Source organism: Aedes albopictus, chromosome 2 (genome assembly GCF_035046485.1).
Source record: "Aedes albopictus strain Foshan chromosome 2, AalbF5, whole genome shotgun sequence".
NCBI lineage: Eukaryota > Metazoa > Arthropoda > Insecta > Diptera > Culicidae > Aedes > Aedes albopictus.
The window spans coordinates 162,239,986-162,260,046 of NC_085137.1; the positions used below are offsets into that span (position 1 = coordinate 162,239,986).

Genomic DNA, 20,061 nt, shown 5'->3' on the forward strand with positions numbered 1-20,061 from the left:
TTTTCAAACAACTACTTAATGCACCTAGAAAACAGCAATTCATTACATGTCCGGTGTTCAGCGTTTAAAAACAACGATATTGTACAAAACGCCTAACCATAAAATTCACATCACTTTTTCTGAATCGAAAATTCATAAAATGTGACTTTTTTCTACACCGGATGGTCAACGCAAGCTATATTTACCATATAGGGTATTGTTTCCCTTATTAAGCATGTGGCTCCCATTTTCATCCTACAAAAAACAAAGGATTGAAACGCTGTTTGTTTTGTTTCTTATTTTTGTATTTTTTGTTTGAAGTGAGCACCCACGAAAACAAAAAGACCGGAGTGAATCGGTGCCGTAATCGCTTGTTTTCGAATAGGATGAAAATGGGAGCATGAGATTACTGATGGCACACATACCCTACCAACCACTTTTGATAATCACTCCAATAAACGTTAGTTTTTTTTGAGCGAAAAATCTTTCTTGATTTTTGGTTCAAAGTTACCCCCCAGGCCCAATGTCACCCCAACTGGCGGTGGTACTGGGAATATCCAAAAAGCTTGAAAACAAAGAAGCGAATCTTGCCATGCCCGGAGGAATGATCTGGATGTTTTTTTTTTCTGTGTGGAAATCTCACTGACAATGAAGATTTTTTAATGTTGAACATGTTCAATAAAACACTGATTCTCATTTTTCAATGTGAATATATTCATTCCAAAATTTCAGTATCTGTAGCCTACATGTACCGCCGGCGCACCTCCCGCACAAGGTTTGCTACATTTCAGCTGTTCCACCGCGAACGTCTGCAAAAGATTTTCGAACGGCAGCAACGGACGAAGGCAGGTGAGGAAAGTGTTGTACATGATGGTTAAGTCGTCGGCGTTGCAGTTGGCTTGCGCGACATCGGCTACACATTTTTGCGTCTCTGGGCTTATCAGTCCAGGCACTCCGTACTGGGTGTAGAGCCTATCAAGCTGAATTCCTTCACCCAGCGAGTAGTAGCCACCGCGAACGGCCCACACATAGAGGACGGCCGGGAAGTTCGGGTCATTCACAACGTTGCCTTTACTGAACTGAACAAGCACCTCGTAAGGCAAGTTCAGAGTACTTTGCACGAACAGCATCATTTGCGTGAGCTCATACAGAGTGTTCGGGACGAACTGATCTTCGGTAACTAAGTTTCCGTATTCGCGGTAATAGCACATGAAGGAAGCATAGGATCGCGAGTAAACATCACTAGGGCAGATGTTGTCCAATGCAGTCTTCACGCAACATCTGGTCCTCTCGGCATACTCGGTATCCGACGGGCAGGGTTTGAAGTAATTGCCCAAAACGTACTCCAGTGGGCCAGTGCTATCGTCGTAGGCATCCAGGTTGAGCACTGTGCAGCGGATCAACTGCTTGATCTCATCTGTTTCTGGAAATCCCTGCCGATAGTATCCCGCGATGGTCTCGTCTGACACTAGGAAATACTGAGCACACTCTCGCAAAGCGGTGTCGAAGCTTTTTTCAGTTATGTAATGGGGCAATCCGTCGTCGGACAACACTGTCGATACAGTGCACCAAAGGCTCACTAGAAGAAACGATACAACACGTCTCATAATTGCGTGGAGATGTTTGCCGAGCACGATCGAATGTCTACACTGAGCTGAGAACGCATCAATGACTGATATTTATGCGTGGTGCACTATCAGAACGCACGTGATGATCGGTATGAATGAACGACGCCGCTGGTTGTAAACGTTGCGTTGGGAAGAGTTTGAATGAATCTATCCTAGAAGATGTGGTGTGGCTGTCGGAAACCTATGCCGATGTCACGTGCTGAGTGATATAATTCTGATATCCTACCGGCCGCTTATCTGATGGGTGTGTTATGGCTTGTACACAGCGCTACAGGAATTCCAATACCGTGTATTATTAAAAAGCTAATCAGTAAAACTATGTTACTGATGCTGAAAATGACTGAGTTCTTTTAGACCATCTTCTACGTCCCCATCGTTAGCTGAGAGAAAAACACTCTACCGCAAAGATAATTAGCAAACTAATCATTTTTATTTTTGTAGAAGTGATTATTAAGGCAATCGAAATAATTGGTCAACATATTAAAATGTTTGAATGTCTAGTGTTTTGGTAGTAACTCATCTTCGCTCAGCTAACTATGGACAATAGGCCTATCCACTTTTCCAAAAATGTTCTCTGATTCTCAAGTCCACCCGCCACCCGTCCACCCGTCTAATGGGAAGCAATCAGCTGCGTTTTTGCTAGAGTGCCGGTAGAGGCGCTTTTCTGATGAATGCGGTAAACGTGATAACAGTGTAAAGTAACGGCTAATGTTACGCTATGCGATCGTAGACGGCGCTCGTGTTCCACGTGTTTTTCACATATACAGCGGCGCCGCCTGCACCTATCCACTCGGAAACATCATGCGCAGCACGGTCGGAAAATGCCAGTCAAAAAAAAAAGAAGTAAACAGCTCGAAATTTGTATGGTGACGTCACGCTATGTCCAAAACGAAGTATTATGAAAAGTGAATGTACCTCAATTTTTTTTCGCTAGAACCGTATTTTTGGACCTCTAGATTCAGAATATGTTGCGGTTTAAAATCATCTATCTTGGTTTTTTTTTTTTATAAATTTTTGTATGGGATGAATTTGACCTTAAAATGGTTTTTTCTACATTTGTATGGGAAAATAGGAAAAAAATCAAAAATATAGAAAAACCCAAGATGAAATATTTTAACTCGCACAGATTCTGAAACTAGAGGTCCAAACCTATGATCCTAGGGAATAACATTTAAGGCACATTCATTTTTCATAATACTTCCTTTTGGACATAGCGTGGACGTAATAAATTCTCTGTTACTGTAATGATTCCGGAAGAAACGCATAATGATATAATGATTTTGTTTCTAATTTGCAACTTTTTGCCCCAGGGTACAAATCGTTGCGATGCGGAATAAGTGCAAGCCAGCGATTTGTCCATACAAGAAAAATAATTTTACTTTCAACCCGGGAGCGGTCGCGTCGTGTACTGAGTACACGCACCATGAAAAACGCACGCTTGTGGTACACAGCGTGAGCGCGGCGTCGCTGCAGGTAGTCACGCGACTGCTCGAGGGTTAATGTGGTGGAGCCATCTCTGAGAAAAACAAGCTTTGATTTCTTACTATTGATTGAACTTACAAAATTTGTATCGTTATTTGTCCTATGTTTGGTCTTATTGTAACTGTCGGGTTTAGCTGTTTTAGGTACATGCTGTAAGGTTCAAGTTTGTTATAAAGTGGAAAAATTCTAGTTCAAATCAACCGATTTTTCAGTTTCTTATAGCGACAAACTGATTTCTAGTTTAAACTGAACTGCTCCATTGTTTGAAAATACAAATATTTTCATTTGCCTAAATTTTTGACAGTTTGTTAGAACAAACAGAGATTTGGTAGTTTCAACATAAAATAACAGATTGTTTTAAACGACTGCGCTTTTGCCACTGACAAAGCTGGGAAGTGATTGTGTTGGCGACGGCAGCTCCTGCGGCAGTTCGGAAATCTATTTTTAGACACTCGACAAGCGGATGGAAGCGAGAACAAATAAAAAAGGCAAAAAATCGAAACCGACCAACTTTTTTTGGATGCAGTCTTGAGTACCTGCGCGTTATCCATCACGGTCAAAACTGCACTTGGAAGTTGAAGTGATGGATTTGCTACACTTTCTTCGTTGTGGCGATGTAGGGGTAAGAATTTTGAAGATGTGTGAGTGCTTCCGGGCCATGTTTATGGTCCCCATTTTGTTGAAACAAATGCAGATTTTAACGTTATATGCAATGATGGAAATTGGTTGTTTTGATCGATAAACTCTAAGTAAGAACGGAGAAATATAACTTTGGAATAAGTAAATGCTCAGTTTGAAAATCAACCATGCGTTTTATTGTTTTAAACAAGCCTAATTTTTCTGCGTGTACACTGCATTTTCAAAATGACCGTTAAATCGTTTGACGATTACGATTTGAGTGGTATGTCTGTTTGTCTGTGATGTTACTGCAATGAATCCAGAAGAAACGCGTGGGGATAATGATTTTGTTTCTAATTTGCAACTTTTTGCCCAAAGGCACAAATCGCGATGCGGAACAAGTGCAAGCCAGCGATTTGTCCTTACAAGAAAAATGATTTTACTTTCAATGTGGTGGCGCCATCTCTGAGAAAAACAAGCTTTGATTTCTTACTGTTTCTGCTATAAACAATATCAAATTAATAACTGTTTTTGATTAAAAAAAAAACAATGGAACGACCTACTCAGTCTCAAACAGAGAATGAAATTATCGATCACAATCGCGATCATAGAAAACTCTCTCACACGCATTATCGGCAAAAAAAGACGTGCGATGAATTCAGACACGGTTTTCTCTCGAGAATGTGTTCTAGCTCGTTCCGCAGTGCCAAAAATGGATTATCACCAGCAATGATAAGCCGACTGGTTTGCTTTCTGCTTTTTGTTCACCTTTCCGTCTTGCCGTCGCCACCACAAGTAGCATTTATGCATCAATCTTCTTCATCTACTCGAGCAGTTTGCGTGGTCGCGTGGTTATGGTGCGCGCTATGAAACATTTTTGTGGTGGGTCTAGGTTCGCATCCCGTTGGCGGCACATTTTTGTTATTTGCCTTCTGAAAATTATCGCGATAGCCGGCACGGCGATAAAGTTAGATAGCTAAAATGGCAAGAGCGATTTTCAGTTTTCGGATATCTTTGGTCGTGGGCAACAGCAGTGACCGATAAAGATTTCCCACTGGAAAAAGAATCGATGAATTGTTCGGTTGCTCGGAAAAGGCCAATTTTCGTCTCAATTTGCTGATAATTTCATTCCCTGGTCTCAAACTACAAATTTCGGTAATACCAATCCGTGTGCTCAATTATGATTTTCAAATAACTCAATGTACATATGTACAGATGAGTAAGTTATTGATTAAATTAGGATAAAAATCTACAGCTCAGGTGAGATTTGAACTCAAAACCCATATACGCTAGATAAGTGCTTTACCAACTAAGATACCGAGCCAATTAATGACCCGGCATTTTAGTTGCTTTTAAGTAATTCAAATCTCACCGATCTATATCATCTTTCCTTACACCGCAAATATAGCCATCTCTCATGTACATATGTTCGACGACTGAACGCGATTAGTTTGTTGTATGAAACTGTTTGGGTATCGTACAGGCATTGTTTCCCCAATGACTGTGTTAAGGAAGAACAAAAGAAACCAGTAAGGCGATCAAACGTGTCATTTGCATCAAAAAGAATACGATGAATGGTGTCTTATAAGAATTTGTTCTACATACTTAAGGACAAGGTATTTGGAGTACATTGCTGAAATTCTCTCGAGCACAAATCTAGAGAATCGTTAAACGTATCTGGCTGTAAATAGCATTTGATGGTTGTTTCCGCACAGTACAAATTGAGTTACATTTTCAGCCAGATCCGTTTGATGGTTTTCTAGATTTGAGCTCGAGAAAATTTGAGCTGTGTACTCCAAATACCTTGTTCAGAATTTTCACCTTGCGAGTATTCCACCTAAAACTGCCAAATAAAGTCACGTTTTTCATAAATGATGATAGAGTATTGGTATCTTCTGCAAAGTTGGATAAAAAGGTATTGTTGAAAGGTTTGTCGAACAAACTGCTGCCTTTTATGATTTTTTCTTAAAATAGTTTTTTTGTTATAGGGTAATTCGCCAATTGTTGAACGGTTAGTACTGGCATTTGGGTTTTCATTTGTTTTTCCGTGCATAATTCCACTTTAGTTGAAAAATATCCAGTGAACGTCTAGATCTACTTATTCATAATACTGCCCATTGAATTTGTATTCCCTTAAATTCCATTTTCTAAGAGAAAATAGAACATTTGTATGAGAAGTCTGTAACCCAAATGTTGAACGCTTCCTTAAGCTGGCTCATCCTAATGTTGGACGGTTCTCGCTAATTGTTGAACGGTTGAAGCTTTGTTCGTAATTGATGACGTTTAACCCGACATAAACCTATCATTGACCTGTTTTTATTTTGGGCACTAAACCCAACATAAACCCAACTGTTACCCGATATGGTTCCAACAGTGGTCCAACATTTGATAAAATTTGATCCGACTTTGACCCGACATCCGATATTTTTTCACTCTGGCGGATTTTTTCTGTTTTTTTTTTTGTGTTTTGTGCCCAGCTAGTCCCAACTAGTGACAATTCATTTAAATGACAAGGAATCGCTCATTTGAAGACAGCTCTAGTGGACTGAAATCGTTTTAAACATGATTAGATGGCTGAAAAGATTTGATTAGAAGCGAAAACGACAAAAGAAAAGTACGCATTTGAAAGCCCCTGAAACACTCCTGGAAACCCATGAGATCTACTCAATCCCCAAGAACACTCATAGAACGTCTTGAAATCCCTTGAAAATCCGTGAATTGCTCCTGAACCCCCTGAAACACCTAAAAATACTCCTGGGATCCCCTTAACACTCTGAATTCCTCTTGAACACTTCTGGAACGTCCTTGAAACTCATTGAAAACCAGTGTAACCTTTCTGAAGCCCTCTGGAGCACCCCTAGAACATCCCTGGAACGCCTTTGAAACCCCACGAAATGTACGGTTAGGTAAATTGAAAAAAAAATCTAGTAGTCATGCTAACATCGTAGGTTATGCCAGTGTTCAACAATTGGATCATGGATGCATAATGATAGTGTGATAAGAAAAATATTTTTTTCAAATTCAATTACAATGAAAATATGATTTTAAACAATGTTAAACTGTTAAGGACATCCTTCCAGTTCTTGTAATTATGGTGTGACTTTGATATTTGTGGTCGATTTGTCCGCAAAGCTTATTTCGTAACAGCAATTTCTTAAAATTAATCTTAAGAATTGTGTAGTTTTCGTGTCATCAGCGGTACAAAATTTTCAATCAATAGTTTTGACGTAAAATATGTATAATTTAGTAACTTAACTGAAGCAATATCGTGACACACATGTATATGCATCTACATCATACGTTTACGTTGAGCAAAATTACTTAAGTGAGATTTATAATAAAATTTTCAGAAACTGTTCAACATTTGGGTAGTGTTCAACAATTAGCGAATTACCCTATTTTTTTCTAGGGATTTATGGCAATTTTCGTGTGTTTTACAAAGTTGTTCTTGAAGATGAAATATCACTCCTTGTTTTTTCCCTTCTTTCTGGAATAACGCTCCAAGTGTAACAGAGCCTGCATCTTAATGAAGAAATTCCAACGAAAATTGCTGGTGGAGTCTTTGGAGAAATCCCTGGAGAAATCACGGGAGAAGTATTGGAGAAATTTCAGAACGGAACCTACGATTACTGTAGACATGGTTTTTGGAATATCTTATGCAGTTACAGCTGAGATGCCTACAGATATTTTTTTTCAAAATTTCCAGCTATATTTATACAAGAATTTTTCCATAAATTTTCCATGGATTTTTTGGCCAATAACTTACGCTAGGAATCTACTTGAAATTCCATCAGGAACTTTTGCAGGGATGCTGCTGGAATTTATTCTGGCATTTCTGGTGAAATCCACCAGGAAGTCATGTTGGGATTCTCTGGCCTTTACTGCTGAAAATCCTCCAGACATACTTGGAGGCCTCCTAAGGGCAATTCCTGAAGAAATCTTAGTACAAATAAGCAAAAGAATCCTAGCAGTAATTCCTGTTGGTATTTCAAAAGAAATTTCCGAAAGGAAACCGCCGAGAAAGCTCCGGAGAAATGATTAGAGGAATTCCTACAAGAATCCTTAGAGGAATTACAAAGAGAATCTGTATAGGAATTGTTCAAGAAACCTTCTTCTTCTTCTTTATGGCTCGACGTCCCCACTGAGACTTGGCCTGCCTCGCTTCAACTTAGTGTTCTTTGAGCACTTCCATAGTTATTAATTGAAGGGCTTTCTTTGCCTGCCATTGCATGAATTTGTATATTGTGAGGCAAGTACAATTATACACTATGCCCAGGGAGTCGAGAAAATTTTCCCGACCGGAACGGGAATCGAACCCGCCGTCTCCGGATTGGCGACCCATAGCCTTAACCACTAGACTAACTGGAGAAACCTAGGAACCTAAACAATCCTTTTGAAATTTCTGAAGAAGTTTCTTCAGTGATATTCACAAGGGGTTTTCAAAAGATTCCTCTGCAAATTTCCTTTAGGATTTCCCAAGTAAGCTAAGCAAGAACTTCTGGAGATATTCCGAGAATAATCCTTGCAAAAATCCCTAAAGGAGTCCTGGAGGAATTCCAAGAGAATTTCTCAAAACATTTCTCCAATAATTTATTTTGGAATTCATCTTGGAATGCCTGCTGGGCTTCCTCCGAAAATTCCTCATAGATTTCTTCCAGGATTGTCTGCTGGGATTCCTCAAGGGAGTTGTTTTTTTTATCTGTATTAACGAGATTTTTAGCCCTTGGCTAGTTCATCTCAGGACCCACGCTTTACTTCCCTTCCGAAGGAAGAACTCACATTTTGCGAGTTTGTCGGGAGTGGGATTCGATCCCAGGTCCTCGGCGTGATAGTCAAGTGTTCTAACCATCACACCAGGTCCGCTCCAGTTGTTGTTCTCTTTGATATTCTCCCAGAAATTGCCGTTATGATCATTTCAAATATTTTTTCAAGGATTTCTCTTGGAATTCCTCCAGTAATTATTGTTGGAATTCCTTCAGGAATTTCTTTAAGAATGCTTGTTGAGATTTTTCAGACATTTTCTGCAGGAATATCCAAAACTTTTACTCTTCACAAACTCCTGCAGGATTGCCAGCAGGTATTACACGGGAAACTCAAGAAAAACAGACGCAGAAGTTTCTGAAATTACCTTTTCCCGATTATAATATCATTCGCCTTGATCGATCCGACTCTTACGGAGGGGTGCTTCTAGGGATCAAGAAGCAGCACTCATTTTACAGAGTCGATTTTCATCCGATGACAGGCATTGAAGCCGTCGCATGTGAGGTGACTATCCGAGGTAAAACCCTCAGTGTTGCCTCCATATATCTTCCACCGAGAACTGCAATATTTCGCAGGGATCTCGCCCACATCTGCTCGGTTATGCCCGAGCCTCGGCTGCTCATGGGAGATTTCAACTCCCATGGTACAGGCTGGGGGGAACTGTACGATGACAGCCGTTCAACGTTGATATATGACCTCTGCGACGACTTCAACATGACAATTTTGAATACCGGAGAAGTTACACGAGTGGCACCTCCAGCTCAAGATGGCAGCCCTAGAAACAGCCGATTAGACCTCTCAATCTGTTCGAGCTCACTATCGCTGGAGTGTACATGGAAGGTTATCCAGGATCCTCATGGTAGTGATCATCTGCCGATTGTTGTTTCTATTTCCAATGGGTCACATCAACCTCCATCTATCGACATCGCCTACGATCTCACCAAGCACATTGACTGGGAGAAGTACGCAGAAGCAATTATCGACGGTGAACAATCGGTAGAAGTCCTTCCACCGCGGGAAGAGTATCAGTTTCTATCAGAACTGATCATCAGTAGTGCGCGTCAGGCACAACGTCGACCAGTGCCAGGTCCGTCGGTTCGCAGGAAACCCCCCAATCCGTGGTGGGATAGTGAGTGTACAGAAATATATCGCGAGAAATCCGCGGCGTTCAAAGAGTTTCGGAAACGCGGTTCGGTCGAAAACTTCAAGCGGTTCGCTTCCCTTGAAAGCAAGTTCAAGAACTTGATCAAGGCGAAGAAAAGCGGTTACTGGCGTCGGTTCGTCGAGGGTTTGTCGCGCGAGACTTCGATGAGAACTCTTTGGAACGTCGGTAGAAGAATGCGTAACGCGTCGTCGGTCAACGAGGATCGAGAAAGCTCTCCTCGATGGATCCTCAAGTTCGCAAAAAAAGTTTGTCCAGATTCCGTGCCCGTGGAGCGAATAATTCGTGATGTTTCCGACGATAGGGGCGACATGGATAGGCCGTTTTCAATGATTGAATTCTCACTTGCTCTTCTTTCATGTAACAATTCCGCTCCAGGAATGGATCGAATCAAGTTCAACTTGCTTAAAAACCTCCCCGACGTCGCTAAGAGGCGCTTGTTGAACTTGTTCAATCAGTTCCTGGATAACAACATCGTTCCGGATGATTGGAGACAAGTGAGGGTGATAGCTGTTCAAAAACCCGGGAAACCCGCGTCGGATCATAATTCGTACCGTCCAATCGCGATGCTGTCTTGTCTACGGAAGCTGTTGGAGAAGATGATTCTCTTTCGACTGGACAAATGGGTTGAATCGAATGGCATGTTGTCAGACACACAGTTTGGTTTCCGCAGAGGCAAAGGTACGAACGACTGTCTTGCGTTGCTTTCTTCAGAAATTCAGCTTGCCTTTGCTCAAAAGCAGCAAATGGGCTCAGTGTTTTTGGATATTAAGGGTGCTTTTGATTCAGTTTGTGTCGATGTTCTTTCCGACAAACTACACGACTGTGGCCTTTCCCCAATTCTTAACAACTTTTTGTATAATTTGCTGTTTGAGAAGCAGATGAGTTTCGCTCATGGTGACTTGACAGTTTCACGAATTAGCTACATGGGCCTCCCCCAGGGTTCATGTCTAAGCCCCCTTCTTTACAACTTTTATGTTAGAGACATAGATGATTGTCTCATGGAAAACTGCACGTTAAGGCAGCTTGCGGATGACTGTGTTGTCTCTGTAACGGGATCAATAGCAGTCGATCTGCAAGGACCACTACAGGATACTTTGGACAATTTGTCTACTTGGGCTCTCAAGCTGGGTATCGAGTTCTCTCCGGAGAAAACTGAGATGGTTGTCTTTTCTAAAAAACACAAACCGGCAAAGTTTCCGCTCGTTCTGATGGGTAAGACAATCACTCATAGCATGTCTTCACAATACCTCGGCGTCTGGTTCGACTCCAAATGCACCTGGGGGAAGCACATTGTGTATCTGATACAGAAATGCCAAAAACGAATCAACTTTATGCGAACTATTACCGGAACATGGTGGGGAGCACACCCGGAAGATCTGATCAGGCTGTACCAAACAACCATTCTATCGGTTTTAGAATACGGTAGCTTCTGTTTTCAAGCCGCGGCGAAAACACACTTGCTGAAGCTTCAACGGGTTCAGTACCGTTGCCTTCGGATCGCGTTAGGTTGCATGAACTCGACTCACACAATGAGTTTAGAGGTACTTGCTGGTGTACAGCCTCTGACAGACCGCTTTGCGGAGTTGTCGTTCCGGTTCCTCATCCGATGCGAGGTTGTGAATCCGTTGGTCATAGAAAACTTCGAAAAGCTGCTCGAACAGAATCCCCAAACTCGTTTTATGAGTGTGTACTACTGGTACATGACGCTGGAGGTAAGCCCATCTCCGGTTAACACCAATCGTGACAACTTCTCAGACTTCGACAGCTCCTCTGTGGATTTTGATCTCTCTATGAAGGATGAGATCACCGGTATACCGGAATCTTTTCGTTCCATAGGTATTCCACAAATTTTTGCAAGTAAGTTCGGGCATGTTAGCGGGGCCAGACAGTTCTTCACAGATGGTTCCAAAACCGATGATTCGACTGGATTCGGTGTCTACAACGAATTTCATAGCGCCACCTTTATGCTTCAAAAGCCATGTTCGGTATATATTGCTGAGCTAGCGGCTATATACTACACCTTAGAGTACATTCGCACTCTCCCACCTGAGCACTACTTCATTTTTACCGACAGTCTAAGCTCTCTGGAGGCTGTTCGGTCAATGAAACCGATGAAGCACTCAGCGTACTTCCTGAAAGGAATACGCCAAGTCTTGAGTGCTTTGTCCAAACGCTCATACATCATCACCATAGCTTGGGTCCCTTCACATTGCTCAATTCCGGGCAATGAGAAAGCGGACTCTCTGGCTAAGGTGGGCGCTAGCGAAGGCGATATTTATGAGCGTCAAATCGCCTTCGACGAATTTTTTGAATTGGCCCGTCAGGAGACCTTGATCAGCTGGCAACACAAATGGAGAGATGGAGAGATGGGTAGATGGTTGCACTCCATCATTCCACAGGTGTCGAAGAAGCCATGGTTCAAAGGGTTGGATTTGAGCCGCGATTTCATTCGTGTAATGTGTCGGTTGATGTCCAACCACTATTTGTTGAACGCACATACCTTCCGTGTTGGGCTCTTAGAAAGCAATCTCTGTGTCTGTGGCGTGGCTTACCAGGATATCGAACATGTCGTGTGGGGATGCAATGAGTATCGTGAGGTCAGATCTGAGCTACATGAAATTCTCCGGGTCCGAGGAAAACAACAGAAACCCGTTAGAGAAGTGTTGGCAGGACTTGATTTGGAATACATGAACCTGATTTACCAGTTTTTGAAACGTGTTGATGTCAGAGTTTGATGTAGTACATTCCTTGTTTTCGTTGTCCGCCTTTTGGTTTTGTTGTTCGCCCCTGTATGTCGTCACCCCCTTCCGTTTGTCCTCTTCTTGTCGTTTTCTGCCGATAAAGTCCTTTCTTTTTGGTTCCGTTACAGATATGGACAATTTGTCCCATCAAAGTTTTAGTATAAGTTAGCAAATAATTTAGTTTTAAACCCATAAATCCGTCCTTCCCATTTTTTTTCTTCAATCCTTAACCTCGAAACAGCCGCGAGTACTTCGGCTTCCCAAACTAACATAGTTTTAAGGCAGTAATAAATTGTAAAATGTATAACCATTGTAAAAAAACAAAAGATTTCGGCTCAGTTATGCCCATGTGGCGCCCGAGCCTTCCAAATAAACGAATAAGTAAAAAAAAAAAAAAAAGTTTCTGAAATAAGCTCAAGGGGATTATCAAGTAGGATTATGAAACTACGAAAAAAGAAATCCATTATTGAATTTCTGCCGGAATAGCTGCAGGAATCCCAGCAAGATTTCCTAGTGATGATGTCAGAGGATTTTTGGACGAATCCATGCAAAAATCACAAGAGGAATTCCTGCAGGAATCCTTAGAAAAATCTCTTAAGAAGCCACATAAGAAATTTCTAGAAGAATCCGTGGAGAAATCCCTTGAGGAGTCTCAAGAAGAATTTCAGGAGGAATTCCACTAGGCATTCCAGGAAGATTACTGACCATATTCTTGGAATTGAAAATATCCTAGGAAAATAGCATCAAAGGAATTATTGTGGGTTTTTTTTTTTTTGAAACAAATCCCTGGAGAAACTTCTGGAGGAATCTTAAAAGGTATTTTTTCTGCAATCCCAGCAGGAATTTCTAGATAATCCCATCAAGATTTCCTGGAGGCATTCCTATAGGTTACTTCGGAGAATCTTTCTTAGAATTCTTTCACACATGACGGATGGGATTTCTCAAAAAAAAACTTGTTGGAATATCTTCAAAGGGATTCTCCCAAAATTCATATGAACATCCTTCGTGTGATTCTTCCAAGGATTTCTGCAGAGATTTCTCCAAAGGCTCATATTGAAATTGTTCTTGTGACTCCTTCAAAAAATTTTCAAGGATTTTATTGAGAAATGTTCTCAAAGTACCAGCAGATATTTTCACTAGGTTTTTATGTCGCGATTTCTCAAGCATTATCAGCTGAGATTTTTTCCACAATTCGGTCTTCTACAGTCCTCTAAAATTTCCTGGAGGATTCCCAGCAGGAATTGTCAGAGAAATCCCAGCAAAACGTCCTGGTGGATTAAACTCCATTAGCATTCCTGGATCCTAGTGAGCATTCATAGAAGAATTACAAGTGGATTTCCAATAGGAATTACCGTGAAATTAAAAATTTAAATTTAAATAATCTCTGTAGAAATCCATGAAGGAATCTCTGCTAGTTTTTTATTTTTTTGGAGAAATCTCAGCTGGTGTAATTTTTTTTTGTTTCTTACTCACTCTACTAAAAAAACACGAGAAAACTAAGAGTAGCCGGGGCACGTGGCGCATTGGTTACACGTTCGCTTCATAAGCGGATGGTTATGGGTTCCCAGCCCCGGCACTAGCAATTTTTCGTCGGTTGGTCTTCCCCCGAGAGTGGCTGGCACTAATCCCTTTTCTGAGCTGATAGTTCTAACGGATGCACATAATTGGACATCGGCGAAACGGCAAATCATAATTGGCCCTCAATCGAACTGGAAAAGGAACAGTTGGCACACATCATCATCCTCGTGCTCAACGTTCTACCATGGAGAGAGTAGAAACGTGAAAGCAGCACAAAAACCAGTTCGATATAGTAGAATAGAATGAAATTAAGCGCTGTACAAACAGTTATCCCGGCTGGTACAGAATGTATTTCATTGACCCTTGCTTTCGACCTTCTTGAGGTAGATTACAGGAATAGCAGGTTTGTACACACATAACCTCCTGGTTCAAACCCAAGATCGAAGCTTTGGATGAAATAAAATCACTCTATCTTTAATTTTCACCGACCGAAAAACCAACCGCAGAGGGATTACTTCACCAATTCATCTGTCGTTCCATAACAGTTTACCGAATCAATGCTTCCGCACTATTCATCCATGTGTGTTTATAACATCCCTTGCATTTACTGAACGACGATTTCAAACCAACCCATCGATGTAGCAGGAAAGATCGTACCACAAAAAGACACGTGCGACAACATCTGCAGGACGACTACGCGCCGGTCGTATAAATAAATCAGTGCAAGTCAATGCGTTCAGTAGTGTCGTTACCAACTTCCATCCCGAATAAACGCGCCGCCGGTTTGCACCATCCACCATGGGCTTGGCGACTTCTTCGATCACCCTGCTAGTGCTGTGCTTTGCGGCAGTGGGACGATGTGACCTGCCTCACTATGTCGTGTATAAGAGTTTCTTCACGGCCCTGTACGAATGCGGTGAATACCTCCAGGTGGACAACGTAACCTTGGATCAGTACATCTACTACGGTTATCCCAGTATTCCGGAAGTGAAACGTCTGATACATTGTGCCATGGTCAACGTGGGAGCCTGGAATGACTACAGAGGCGTGAGAAATAACGTGTTCCGGTATTTCTTCCAACCGAACGCATTGGATACCGAGTACGAGCAGCGAACGCAGCTTTGCCTGGATAGTATCTGCCCGAACGAGATCGACCAAAACTATCGAGCTTTCGAAACCTTTAGCTGCTACTACAGGCAGTTTGGCCGTCTGATTAAGGATGATGTATTCAATCCCGCGGAACCTCTGGAGTTCTTCCAGCTTCTTCAATTTGTTCGACTCACTCTGAACATTTCTCCCGAGAAGGTGGCCCAGTTTGCAGCTGGCAATTTCCTAGATGATCCAGTGTTCAAGCAGGCGCTCTTCATCGGAGCCCTTCGAGTCGGAGCATACAGTTGGGACAGGGGCTATCTGTTTGATGCCAGCTACGCGCAGTACAATGTTCCAGAGATCATTTCTCCGTGTACCAGGAAGTGCGTTGAGGATGTGACTGCTCAATACTGCAGTGCCGATAAGATGGAGCAGGTGTATCAAATCTACAAGCAGTGCTTGCATACGTTCTTGGACCCACTGTTACAGGGCATGTTCCAGTCGGTGATAAGTGGTAGAATCTGTGAACAAGCGGTACTCTTCTAGTGGAACAATTCGGAACTAATAAATGTTTTTGCAATTTATGTTTTTCATTATTATTTTTTTTTTTGGTTCAGCATTTTTTTTATATTGGGCTGTCACTTTTAAAAATTAAGAATTTACAAGTGACTAAATGGCAAATTTGACTCAATTTAACATCTATCATGTAAGTCCGAGTTGGTTGCACAGGATGTCAACAAACCTATGTGACCAGGTACGTAGGAACAGTTTCACATTTCACATCTATATCACAGCCAGAGAGTAAAAAATTCGAAGATTCACTGACATTATCATTTTTTCATTCGTGTTTGACCACATTCATTGTCAGCTGAATGCCTCTCTTTTTTCATTCAATTCGCTGTCACGAATATTTGTTCGCACGTCGTAAAATGTCCAATTTCTGTTAACAGTCGCACAATACGACTTAATGGACAAATAGAGAACATAATTAATATTCCAATAAACTACTATATACAAGTTTTGAGGCGATTGGAAGTATAATCGGGAGTTACGGTCCAGTTTTATTTCTCAGTAAAAATTGTCTGGCAAAAAAATGAATGAATAGGTGAAAAAATTCATTCACCAAAATGGATTTTTTTTATCCCTCAGTTGAGAATTTTCAATATTCACGTTGAATTTCACTCATTGAAAATGAAAACTTTAAACTCTGATCACAGCACGGTGATATGGCTGAGAGGTTTCTGTCAATCAGCGGACCGGTGTTCGAATATTTTAATTTCATATGTGTTCCGTACGGAACGTGAGATTAGTCAACGAGCATCCTATTTAATCACCCAACGTAACCACCGCGACCCACGAATGCGAAACACTAATCGATTTGCCGCCCCCAACACGACCCACCCTTGCTACGCATTTGATTACGTGAGTTCCGACAGCCACTGTGAGTACCAGCAATGAGAGCAAGTGAGTGGTCCCGTCATCGTCGCCGTCTCCGAAGTGTGGTGACTAACACAAAACTCACCACAGCAGCACCCCGAGAGTGACAGCCATCGAGAGAGTTCCACCCGCGTCTGGAACCAGCGTCGCGATATTGCGCGAACATTCCAGATTGCGGGTGCGCACATATAAATACCCGAGAAGTTCGCCCGCAACTTCAGTTATGTTTCTATCGCCGCGTCATATACCTCGTTCGAGTGCAAAAGTAAAAGTGCTAAATTCTAAGTAGTGTTAAGTAGTAGTGTAAGGTGCAGAGAAATAAAGTAGTGAATTAGTGAACCAGTGGTGTTGTGCCTCTCAATCCGAATTCCCGACAAGTGATACAGTCCACCCCGACCCGACTGGAGTTGGCCCCAGATACGCGCCAACAATATGTTTTATTTGTTGATTCGGTTTTAGCGATTGCTAGCTCGATTGTATTTGTGATAAAAGTCGTAAATTTGAGTAAAACGGGCCGCTCCTTTACGTGCATCCAAGATCCAAAATTTACATGACTTTTTTCTGAGACTGTGAGTCAACAATCGTCCGCCAGTCGGGGTGACGAAGAAACTCTATGTCCAAGCTAGAATCATCCAGAGGAATCTTTGGATAAACTCAAGGAAAAAGATTTGACGGAAAATAATTACTGAAGGAACACCTGGACGAATTCCTGAGGAAATTGTTGATGAATTTCAAGATGAAATTCCTGGAGGAATCCCTGAAAGAGATGCTGAAGGAAGTTACTTCAAAATTCTGTCCAGTAAATCCAGGAGAAATACCTCTAAGAATACCAGGGAAAATCCCTGAATAAATTCCTGGAGAAAACCATGAAAAACTTTTTGGATGAATCAATGAAGAGACTTCTGGAGTGAGCTCTGAAGGAGTTCCCGGAGAAATCCCTTAAGGTATAACAAAAGAAATGAACCAAGGAACTTCAAGAAAAAAATCCCTCAAAGAATTCCAGTGAGATATCCTTGAAGAGTTCCTGTATGAGCTCCTTAAAGAAGTTCTTAGACAAATTAATGAAGGATTTCCTGGAAAATCCTGGATTAGTTTCCAAAGAAATTCCAAAAGGAGTTTCTGAAAAAAAAAAATCCTGAAGCAATACCAAGAAGAATCCCAGGAGGAATAATTCAAGGAATTACTGGAAAAATATCTCCAACAATTTCAAGAGAAATTCCAAGAAAAATGGAATATCCAAATAATCCAAAATAAATTCCTCAAGGAGTTATAGTAGAAATCCTTTAAAGAATTTGAGAAGGAATCGCGGAAGGACTTCCTCAAGGAATTTTTCCAACAATTTCAGGAGAAATCCCTTGAAGAACACCAAGAAAAATCCCTGAAAAAATCCTGAAAGAATTCCCCAAAATTCTTGAAAGAATTTCTACAAAAAAAATCACGGACTATATTCCTGAAGGAACCTATGAATGAGTTTATGAAGAAATCCTCAAACGAATTTCAGGAAAACAACCATAAAGAATTCTAGGAGAAATCCCTGAAGATGTACGGTAACTTTGTATGTTCCGTGAGAGCTGTAGAGCCAAACATTGGTAAGTCGAAATAACGTTCAATTCAAATGAACTGAGCTCAAAAATCAGATCGAGAAAGAGAGACCCAACGGACGTGTGTACATGAGGAAAGATCTGCCGCACTTGTGGCCAGATATGTGCTACGATGGCCACAAAGTAATCACTGTGATTCAAATACTTCGGTGGCCAACAAATAACATCTGCATACAACAAACAGCCTGCTGTTCCAGAAACCCAAAAAACATTGCAGTAATCGAATATAAAAGAAAAAGCAGTGATTTAACGGCAACGACTTTTATCGCGAAACCCTACCTGGATAAAAACTAATCATAGGATGTTTGGTGAAAACCATTCCTGCACCATCGAGTATCCGTAGGTCGGCTCTAGAGGCACGTTCTCCTCCATTTGGGAAATTTGTACCATGTTCCTGCACCATACAGTGTACCAGCTACCTACATTGAAAAGTATTGTAATGGAATGGTTCACAAGCTTTGCACAATGTGCCTACTAAACATTTACATCAGATCTTTATGTAACAGTTTATTATACTGTTTCCTTACCTTTGAACCATTAACTTTTCCGAAATATTATTTTTCCGTGCAATGTTACTTTTTTTCAATTTCAGAAATTTTTCCGTGCTTTGTTTTGTTGATGTTTTTGATTTTGTTCAGCTGTCGACCGGTCGATGGTCCTTTGTGTATGAGGAACTAGGGTAACGGTCGAATTTTGGACCCCTAGAGGACATTAGTTTGAATTTAAGTCAGAATCAAACAGATTCAGATGATATTATGCATAATGATGATGTAAGTATGATCGTAAAATCCACCGCTGTTCGTTAAAAATATACACAAGGTGATTTCTGGCTGAATATTTGATGAAAATGACTAACTTATAAAGCATCAGTTTACACTGTTTTGGACACCCCAATACATTTTGGACCCTCTGAAATATATATTTTGGACACCCGGTGTTTAAACCCGTTTGAAACTATTTTCGAAGAATCTGCCACTCGAATAAGTTGGATCACATCCTAATTACTTGATTAACAAAGGCTGATTACACGAACTTTGCGAATTTAATGCGCTAGAATGATAAACGTTTTTGTTTACATCTGCAAGTTTCCTCAGCACCGCAATCTCTTTTTGTAAACATGTTGAGACACTCGCCTGGACGACCAGATTGATCAAATTAAATTTCAAGGTAAATAATGATATTTCCAGTGAGGAAATGATTGCTACCCGTGTAGAGCAATGTAATTTAGCGAATGATTCTAAAATTTTGCTTCACCTCTTCATTAAATCTGTGTAAGTTGTGATAATACAACCCAGGGGGTCCAAAATATATGGGGGTCCAAATTATATTGGTTACCCTACTGCGACCCACACTTGAATGGACATCAACAGCAACAAGATCGTTGATATTAAAAACTTTAGTAGATTACATCGCCTTCATTGATAATTCCAATAATAGGATAGATGTAGATGCATTAAGGTTTATACTAGAAGTCGAAGTTTAATTAGTTATATGTAAATATTAGGCCAAGGTAATAAGTAGATTGCAATGAAAGGAATGCGAATGTAGGTCAATCCGGAAAGACACATATGTCAGATTACCATGAATCAATGGATGACATTCAACACGAGCCTTTTTACCCTTCTTACACCCATAAGAAGGGTATAAATACCGCTCGAAAAACCGACTTTCGATCCGAGGCCCGCAGGGCCGAGTATCATATACCAATCAACTCAGCTCGACGAACTGAGCAAATGTGTGTGTGTGTGTGTGTGTGTGTGTGTGTGTGTGTGTGTGTGTGTGTGTGTGTGTGTGTGTGTGTGTGTGTGTGTGTGTGTGTGTGTGTGTGTGTGTGTGTGTGTGTGTGTGTGTGTGTGTGTGTGTGTGTGTGTGTGTGTTTTTTTTTTTTTTCCTTCTAAACCATAGGGGGATAATCTGCTCAACAGACACCCTAACAGAAGGTTAGGGTAGTGTAGGTCTGACAGGCCGTCTTCTACAACAAAAGTAAAATCCAGGACTACTCTCTCCTCGTACCCACTAAACCATTCCTATGGTCGCCAAAC

At 41.2% G+C, this 20,061-nt stretch overlaps 2 protein-coding genes across 2 annotated transcripts; one reads left to right on the forward strand and one right to left on the reverse strand.

The window, feature by feature from the left end:
• Positions 1 to 412: 412 nt before the first annotated feature.
• LOC109407290 (general odorant-binding protein 69-like) lies at positions 413 to 1,947 on the reverse strand. Its single transcript, XM_019680290.3, has one exon. The coding sequence runs from the start codon at positions 1,584 to 1,586 to the stop codon at positions 708 to 710; it is 879 nt and encodes a 292-aa protein (XP_019535835.2). The 5' UTR covers positions 1,587 to 1,947; the 3' UTR covers positions 413 to 707.
• Positions 1,948 to 14,431: 12,484 nt separating this feature from the next.
• Positions 14,432 to 15,565, forward strand: LOC109405893 (uncharacterized). Its single transcript, XM_019678948.3, has one exon. The coding sequence runs from the start codon at positions 14,691 to 14,693 to the stop codon at positions 15,525 to 15,527; it is 837 nt and encodes a 278-aa protein (XP_019534493.2). The 5' UTR covers positions 14,432 to 14,690; the 3' UTR covers positions 15,528 to 15,565.
• The last annotated feature ends 4,496 nt before the right edge of the window (positions 15,566 to 20,061 follow it).

Bases quoted from the DNA above. Each gene is read 5' to 3' on its own strand.
- LOC109405893 (XM_019678948.3), top strand. From the start codon at position 14,691: ATGGGCTTGGCGACTTCTTCGATCACCCTGCTAGTGCTGTGCTTTGCG.
- LOC109407290 (XM_019680290.3), bottom strand. From the start codon at position 1,586: ATGAGACGTGTTGTATCGTTTCTTCTAGTGAGCCTTTGGTGCACTGTA.